Source organism: Nicotiana tabacum, chromosome 21 (assembly GCF_000715075.1).
Source record: "Nicotiana tabacum cultivar K326 chromosome 21, ASM71507v2, whole genome shotgun sequence".
Taxonomy (NCBI): domain Eukaryota; kingdom Viridiplantae; phylum Streptophyta; class Magnoliopsida; order Solanales; family Solanaceae; genus Nicotiana; species Nicotiana tabacum.
In genome coordinates, this window is record NC_134100.1 from 92305527 (window position 1) to 92315120 (window position 9594).

The 9594-nt window shown below is 34.2% G+C and overlaps 1 protein-coding gene across 1 annotated transcript; it reads left to right on the top strand.

Moving 5' to 3' along the window:
- Positions 1 to 1377: 1377 nt before the first annotated feature.
- On the top strand, positions 1378 to 3250 carry LOC107775242 (E3 ubiquitin-protein ligase ATL42-like). Its single transcript, XM_016594957.2, has one exon. It carries the CDS (start codon positions 1644 to 1646, stop codon positions 2859 to 2861), a length of 1218 nt encoding a protein of 405 aa, XP_016450443.2. The 5' UTR covers positions 1378 to 1643; the 3' UTR covers positions 2862 to 3250.
- Positions 3251 to 9594: the final 6344 nt, after the last annotated feature.

The following is a 9594-nucleotide window of genomic DNA, read 5'->3' on the forward strand; positions in this document are numbered from 1 at the left end:
TCTACCCATACTAGTTTTACCAAAATCCGACCTCAACTCGACCCTCAAATCTTCAATTTAAACCAAGAGGGATTTCTAAATTTTTCAACTTAATTCACCCATTAAATGATGGATTCAAAGACATAATCATAGAAATTAATCAAAACTGGATAAGAATCACTTACCCCAAACACCCACGCAAGAATCTCTCCAAAAATCACCTTCTACCGTGCTCCCAATTTGATTTTGTGTTATGAACTCAAAACCCCCGTTTTGGAACTTTTAATTCTACCCAGAAATGCCTTCATCGCATTCGCGACCATGGCTTCGCGTTCGCGAAGCACAAAAAAATGTGCTACCAAGGTTCTTTCTTCGCGTTCACGACCTCTTCATCGCGTTCGCGGTGCCTTCCTACCTCTGCCCTCCGCATTCGCGAGACACGATCCGCGTTCGCGAAGGCTTAGCGCCAGGCAGGCCCCATCTCCCTTTCCTCTTCGCGTTCGCGCCAGCCCACTTGCATTCACGTAGGCTTCCCCAGTCTCTTCTTCGCATTCGCATTTCCTTGCTCGCATTCGTGATGGGTAAATTCTAGCAGCCCAAATTCCTTCTTCGCGAATGCGTGAGACCCTTCGTGTTCGCGAAGAACCATGCCAGATACCAGTTCCAGCAGGGCAAAACAAGGAAAAATAATCTGAAACCATCCCGGAACTCACCCGAGCCCCTCCGCGGCCTCAATCAAATATACCAACAAGTCCTAAAATATGATACAAACTTAGTCGAATCCTTAAATCACCTCAAACAACGCTAAAACCATGAATTACACCCCAATTCAAGCCTAATGAACTTTAAAATTTCTAATTTCTACAAACGACTCCGGAACCTATCAACTCACGTCCGATTGACCTCAAATTTTGCATACAAGTCATAAATGACATAACAGAGGTATTCAAATTTTCAGAATTAGATTTCGACCCCAATATCAAAAAGTCAACCCCACGGTCAAACTTCCCAAAAATTCAATTTTCGCCATTTTAAGCCTAATTCCACTACGGACCTCCAAATAATTTTTCGGATACGCTTTTAGGATCAAAATCACCATACTGAGCTATTGAAATTATCAGAATTCAAATCCGAGGTCGTTTACTCGTAAGTCCACATTCGGTCAACTTTTCTAACTTAAATTTTTAATTATGAGACTAAGTGTCTCATTTCACTCCGAATTCTTTCTGGACCCGAACCAACTAACCCGGTAAGTCATAAACACAATTATAAAGTATAAATTGAGTAGTAAATGGGGGAACAAAGTTATAATACTCAAATCGACCGATCGGATAGTTACAGTCAGTGTATATATATTAAATCATATTGAAAACCTTACCTCCACACCACACTTCTATCCCATATCCCACGCCATAAATAATAGTATTTCTTGAGATTGAGACATACAAGAAGAACAACCTATAAAAGATGCCAAGAAACAGACAAACAAGAAGAATACTCTTTGAGAGGACCCCATACAAAAAAATACCAAACAAACTTTATGTCATACTACCCTCCATAACTTTAATGCCTTATACACACAAAATAAAAGGGACATTTTCTTGAACCATGTCCTTTAGATAAGTCTTGAATTCTTGTTAATTTTCCAACTTTACACTCTTTTCATGTATCATTCAACTATGCTCGTTCTAGCAATCCTTCAATTCCTATTCTTAAACATTATTAATAAAGCCAATGGCTATACATTTCAAGAAATGCCATCTTCACAAAATGCAGCAGCTAACAATTTCCAGCCAAGTATTGCTGTTGTTATTGGTGTCCTCTCCCTTATGTTTTGCTTAACATTTCTCCTCCTCCTCTACGCCAAATTCTGTCGTAGATCGCCTCCTCCTGTCCACGTTACGCAGATTCAAGATGGACTAATTCTACCAGTAACAAGAAGTTCCTCAGGTATAGATAAAACTATAATCGAATCACTTCCTTTCTTTAGATTCTCATTGCTCAAAGGTTCAAAAGATGGTCTTGAATGTGCTGTTTGTTTATCAAGATTCGAAGATGTAGAAATTCTTCGATTGTTACCAAAATGTAAACATGCTTTTCACATTAACTGTATTGATCAATGGCTTGAAAAACATTCAAGTTGTCCTCTTTGTAGGCATAAAGTAAGTGCTGAAGATCATTCATTGTTAACATATTCAAATAGTTTTAGATTTTTAAGGAATCAATCTGAGCTGAGAGAAGATTCCAACTTGGAACTTTATGTACAAAGAGAGGAAAATGGTATGAATAGATCATCAAGATTCAGTATTGGGAGTATCAGTTTCAAGAAATCCGAAAAGGGTGTCAAAGAAGAAGAATTGCCAATTCAAGAAAATAATATTTTTGATCAAACAGAAGAACAAGACAGAGTATTACTACATAAGTTCAATCATAGGATTGTTGTTTCTGATGTTGTCTTAAAACATCGATGGAGCAACGTTAGTTCTTCGGATTTGATGTTTTTGAATACTGAAATGATAAATGATATGACAAGCAACAGATTTTCATCTTCAGAATCAAGAACCAATTTAGAAAGTACATCAAAAGTGTTAAGGCAAAATGAGAAAAGAGCGATGTCAGAAATTTTAGTTTGTCCAAGATTTGAAAATCAATTCAATACTAGGAATTGTAATAGAGAGAATTGTGGTAGATCAAATAATGTGAAGGAAGAAAGGAGGAAAAAGATTTGGCTTCCAATTGCAAGAAGAACAGTTCAATGGTTTGCTAATAGGGAAAGAATAAGGTATGTAGCTTGGGGATCAGATGCGGCGAAATTCCCACCAATGGCTGAGATGTTCAGTCGATTCCCTTCCCCTTTGTGGGGTCCCGACCCCTACGAGTGAGCAGAAAAGGAAGGAGGTAAGAGGCACTGGTAAACGTCATAATTAGTGAACAAGTATAAGTTTTACTGCTCGACAGTATAAAATACTGACCACAACGAGGGCTAGGCCCTGAAGCGAAGGACGAGAATGAGCGGAATCAATGTGTTCTGATTTCTAACCTTGCACCGACTATGAAAACACACTACAATCCTTCGATATATAGTTTTTTTCAGTGATATTTTCTTAATTGATTAAGATTTTACTTTCAATGGTTAAATTGAAAATTCGAGTTAAATTTAGATAAGTGAGAATACAATTGATACTCTCGGGTTGGATAAGTTAAAACATTCCTTCATATGTATGATAATTTGAGTAAAAAAGAAGTAAACACTGAGAACTTTTTTCTTGTACCTCTTTTTTTCATTTTCTGTGACATTTGCTTTATAGGGTTATTTCTAAGTTAGATTTCTTTGTATAACCAATATAATCAAGTTTATTAGGATCTCTTAAATTCGATCAAACTCCACTACTAGAAATTCGGCAAAATCCGATCAAGGTCGACCGACCAACTTTGGTCGGTCAAAAAACCGACTAAAGTTGGTCGGTTTTTCAAAAAATATTATTTTTTAATTTTATTTTACGAAACCGACCAACTTTGGTCGGTTTTCTTTGGCGCAAAAATACGGAAAATTATTTTTGTGTCCCGCGAAATTTATTTTTCAAGAAATCGACCAACTTTGGTCGGTTTTTCAATTAAAATAAATAAAAATTAATATTAAAAAAATCGACCAAAATTGGTCGGTTAATTCAGCCGGTCATTTAAAAAAACCGACCAACTTTTGTCGTTAATTTTACTTTTTAATAAAACCAACCAACTCTGGTCGGTTATTTTCATACGAAAATACAATTAAAGAGTATAAATCAAATAAAAGACAGTCTTAAAATAAAATGCGTTAATGGTCTAGTAGTAGAATAGTATCCTGCCACAGTACAGACCCCGGTTCGATTTTCAGATGGTGAATTTTTTGATTACATTATTAAAAAACTGACCAACTTTGGTCGGTTTTTTTTGCAATATTTTTTTTTGAATTTAATTGACCGACTAAAGTTGGTCGGTATGCCTTTCCGACCCCTAAAATACCGTCAACACGTAAATGGTCGCGTTTTGGTCGGTTATTGGCCATTACCGATCAACGTTGGTCAGTTTTTACTGGATTTCTAGTAGTGCTCTGACAAAATAGCATTAATAAATTTATTACATTAAATCTTTTAATTTGTATATTAATATGTCCTAATTACATGTCCATGGATTGCATTAAATCCTATGAGTTAGGGCAAAGATCAGTTTTAGCCCGTAGCAAAAACTATGCACACACAATAACCGCAAAAGTGTATAAAATTTTTATGTTTTTTGTATATAACATATAGAAATGTGTGTATATACAAAAATATACTACTATATTTTTTCGATTATTATTTTAAGAGCGAATATATAATGTCATTTTTCGTATGAGCTATTCAAAACACGGCCCCTTTACCAAATGTTAAGTTTCAAAAAGAAAATAATTATTTGCTGTTTTACAAATTGTTTTTTAGTAATATTAATACTTATTTATCAATCATGTGAGCTTTTGGTTTAACAACTACTGAAAAGACACAATTAAAAATTAGTAACACCTTGTCCATTTCTATGACACACACGTATCCCTTTTTTTTTTTTTTTTTTTTTTTTGTAGTTTTCTGGTACCAAAAGGAATATTTTGATTTCTAAAATGCCAAATCCTGGATTTGGCAATATTTTCTGTGTCTTCATTAGGGGATTCGATGATTCTTCCTGCCCCATGCAAGTAGGCTGCAAAGTTCTTTTTTTTAAATGTGAAAATTATTGTTGTTTGTACTCTCCATTATATGTATTCAAATTATCTCAATAATTGTATTCTATATTCCAATAAAAATAAATACATGCCACTACATTGTACTAAGTACTTACTCCCATCACAATAATTACTTACTCCATCTCAATTTATGTGATGTTGTTTGATTGAGCATGAAACTTAAATTTTTTCTTTTTGAAAATATATAGTCTAAAATAAGTCATAAAAATTTGTGTGATTATCAATCATCTCATTAAGAGTAAAATGATAATAATTTAGAAACTTGAAGCTTGGATGAGGCTAAAAAATAATTTAATACTTAGAACTTGGACAAATGTAATACTACCATTTTCCCAAATATTACATATTGTGCTATTATGTTTAAGCAATTTTTGAAGAATGTAAAATAGATTTATGACAAATTTTCACAAAGTATTCCGTCTTGTCCAAAAGACACATCTAAATTTTTTAATCACCCTAAAGAAATAATTAATTTTAATGTTGAATTACATGATTATATTAATCTTTTAACGTTACGTTGCATTAAGATATTATTTTAATCTAATCCCAAAGTTGATTTAGACAATAGAGTCAGCTGTAAAGCCACCAACTTTGCATATACAGATCTTGCTGACATCTATGTTGCTTTATCTTCATTATTTATTTCAAGGAAAATAAACAAACAAAAAGAATAATTTCCTTTATCATTAATACCAAAATTTATCGGGATTACAATTTGGTGATTGTAATTGCAGAATTCAAGTTATACCAAAGACCCTTCTCATCTTTTATTTCCTATTCTCCGGATTGACTAATCTACTAAACAAAAAAGAATATTGACCAACTCAGTATTTTAATTTGATGGGTTATTTTAATATTAAAATAATCTTATAATATTAAGCATAATAACTCATAATAAAAGAAATAACCGGAATTCTAGATATTACCCTTATACTCCTATTAGTTTTAGGACATAATACTACACGTTAGAAATCCTACATGATTACCTTTAGGAATCCTATTAGTATAATTACTTTCCGGCTAATCCAGAAAAAAAACACCAATACTAAGATCGGCTAGTGATCACCAAAAGGAATTACTGAATAACTTAGAAAGATGGATATTACTGCTATGGATGGTCCGATACTGAATAAACGAGTATCTCATATAGATGGAATAAGGTTCTCTTTCAAAAGTAGTTTTGTCCCATCTGCTACAACTTGAAGAATTCCCAAAGGGCCAGCATATTCAGGTCTGGTACGTTCTAATTCATATAAAATTGAACAAGTAAATATCTTTATTCATGTAATACTATTACTTTTAGGATATACTTCTTAAAAATTTCTATTACTAATTTAATTTGAAAATGTATTGTAATGTCCTATTACTAATTTAATTTGAGAATATATTATATTGTCCAAATCCATTTAGAAAAAGGAGAGCCTATATTATTATAAAAACATAAATATAATATTAACATACCAAAATAGCTATAAAATATTAAACGGAAGAACTGATAGGGAAATGGCATAACTACAATAATTTATTTTTTGGACTACAATACCTTCTATGCTAATTTTTAATATTTAAGATTTTAAAATTAATAAAATTTGTCTATTAAATTCTTATTAAAAATATGTAGGAAGGTTTAATAAAATATTTAGATGTCTATATTATTATAAAAGTATGAATACAATATCGGTTTACAAAAATAATCTTATAATATTAAGCATAATAACTCATAATAAAAGGACATAATTGGAATTCTAGATATTAGCCTTATACTCCTATTAGTTTTAGGACATAATACTACACGTTAAGAATCCTACATGATTACCTTTAAAAATCCTATTAGTATAACTACTTTAGGGTTGTCTAAATGATATAAAATTGAACAAGTAAATATCTTTAGTCATGTAATTCTATTACTTTCAGGATATACTTCTTAAAAATTCCTATTACTAATTTAATATGAAAACGTATTGTAATGCTCTATTACAAATTTAATTTGAGAATGTATTATATTGTCCAAATTTATTTAGAAAAAGGAGAGCCTGTATTTGTCACGACCCGAAATTTCCACCTTCGGGATCTTGATGACGCCTAACATTTCACTTACTAGGCAAGCCAACGTTAGATTAATTTTTAGCCATTTTGAAACAAATCAAATTTAAATGATGCTACTTACTAAAATAATTGAGATGTAACCGAAATAAAGTGCGGAAAATTATAACAACTGAAGTATGTAAATACATTCCCGATGGTGTCACAAGTGCACGAGCTAATAGAATAGTACAGATAAAGGTCTGAATGAAAATACACAGCTAAAATAAAGCAGGAGCGGACTTCAGGGCTGCGAACGCCAAGCAGTTATACCTCAAGTCTCCGTGCTGATAACCAACCCGAGCAATCTACCGACCGATGTTGAGACCGACTCCAAAATATGCACAAGAAGTACATAGTGTAGTATGAGTACAACCGACCCCATATACTCTGTAAGTGCCGAGCCTAACCTCGACGAACTAGTGATAAGGCTAAGGCGGGTCACTTACAATATAACCTGTACGCATTAAAATAATGACATGAAAGGAAAATACGTAAAGAATTAAAGCAGTTAACACATGAAAATAACTCAAATCCCTAAGAAAAACCTGTAAATGCCAGCAATACAAATCCTTAGAACCTCGTATGAAAGTACCAAAGCCAACACAACACAATGAGGAATAGAAACACATAGGCTGTTGCGCCGCGCAACCCGATCCCACCGTACAACACTATCCTCGCTTATTCCACTATATAAATATCAATAATAAAAAGTAAATATATGTTACGGCGCACAATCTGATCCCACCATGTAATCAGAATCAGTGACATAATTCACCCTTATTTCACCGTATCAATCCACCCTTATTTCACGTGTTGCGGCGTGCAACCCTATCCCACTGTGTCAATATAAATAATTCAATAAGTGTAATAAATTTAACAACTTGAATCACAAGAATTCTATATGACTAACGGATATGAAGCAAAACCAAAAAGGAAATCTTGTCACAAATTAAGTGGGCGTTTGGACATAAGAATTGTAGAATTTTGAAAAAAAGTAAAATATTTCTTCAAGTGAAAATGATATTTGAAAATTAGAGTTATGTTTGGACATGAATACCATTTTGGGTTGGTTTTGAATTTTTGTGAGTGGTCTGAAGTGAAAAGTTTGAAAAACAGTTTTTTGGAGTTTTTCAAATTTTTAAAAAATTCCGAAATTCATTTTCAAGTGAAAATTGTAAATTTTATGGCCAAACATTGATTACGAAAAAAGTGAAAGTTTTTTGAAAAAAAAGAGAAAAAATTTGTATGTCCAAACGGGCTCTAAGAATTCACTATGATTAACACTAAGCAGTAAGACAAGTCAAATAAATGACAACTAAAGGGTACAAGTAAGTCAATTAAGGCAAGTAGCAGTAAATCATTGAGGCATGGGAGAATCTAACATTTTTAACACGAGAATAATAAATAAAAAGTAACAAATAAAGGCATGGGATGCATTTAAAGCATGTAACAGTTAAGACATGGAATGAAATAATTAATGAAATATGAAAAAGAAGGGAAACAAGTATTTTGACGGCGTATATACACTCGTAACCTCGCATATACGCCACTACACATGAATTTTACATAGCACATAGCTCGAGGGTTCTAAATTTCCTCAAATCAAGGCTAAACCCAACACTTACCTCACTCCGCAATCAACTCAGTACTCTACCGGGGCCTTTCCTCTAGAATCCACCTCCAAACCAATCGAATCTAACCAAAATTGACTCGATTACATCAAATAATGCTAGGGAAATGAATTACAATACATAAAGTTATGATTTTTACACTTTTCCCAAAAAGTGAAAGAAAAGTCAACCCTTGGCTCGCTTGGTCAAAACACGAGGTTCAGACAAAAAATCATCTACCCATTCACATCTGAGCCTGATTATGTAATTAGTTTCGAAATCTGACTCCAAATTGAGGCCTAAATCCCAAATTTGCAAAAACTCCCAATTCTTCCCAAATCCCTAATTTTCTACCATGGAAGAACAAAGATTAGGGCTAGAAATTAATGGGTGATGATGGAAATGGAAGAAAATAAGTTAAAGTACACTAACCTATGAAAGGGTGATGAAATTTCTCCTCCAAATCGCCTCTAGGCCGAGCTCTAGTGGAAAGATGGTGAAAAATGGGTGAAATCCCGTATTTGAAATGTTTTACGGTCTGGGCGTCATGCCTTCTTCGCGTTCGCGAAGGGCGTGCCGCGATCGTGATACACAGCGGCCCAGATGGCCTACGCGTTCGTGAACGCTTCTCCCCCCAGGCCTTCGCGTTCGCAAGCCAATGCCCGCGTTCGCATAGAGTAAAACACTGGTCCCCCCTCCCAGGTCCTCAACCTTATGCGTTCGTTAAAGGCTGCCCGCGATCGCAAAAGGAAACCCCCACCAGGACTTCGTGTTCACGTGCACACCATCACGTTCGCGATTGTGACAAAACTCCCCTTGCCCAGATTACTCTTCGCGATCGCGGGAGTACCTTCGCGAAGAAGAAAACACCAGATGACAGCAGAAGTTGAAAACCCAGAAATTTCTAAGTTCAAAACAACTGTAGCCTATCCGAAACTCACCCGAGCCCTCGGTGCTACAAACAAAACATGCACATGACTCCAAAAATATTATACGAACTCACTCGTGTGGTCAAAACACCAAGATAACACCTTGAACTACGAATCGAATACCAAAACGAGTGGAAGTTTCAATGAAATTTAAGAACATGAAACTTTTCAACCGGACGTCTGAATCACGTCAAATAAACTCTGTTTTGCATCAAATGTTGCAGACAAGTCACAG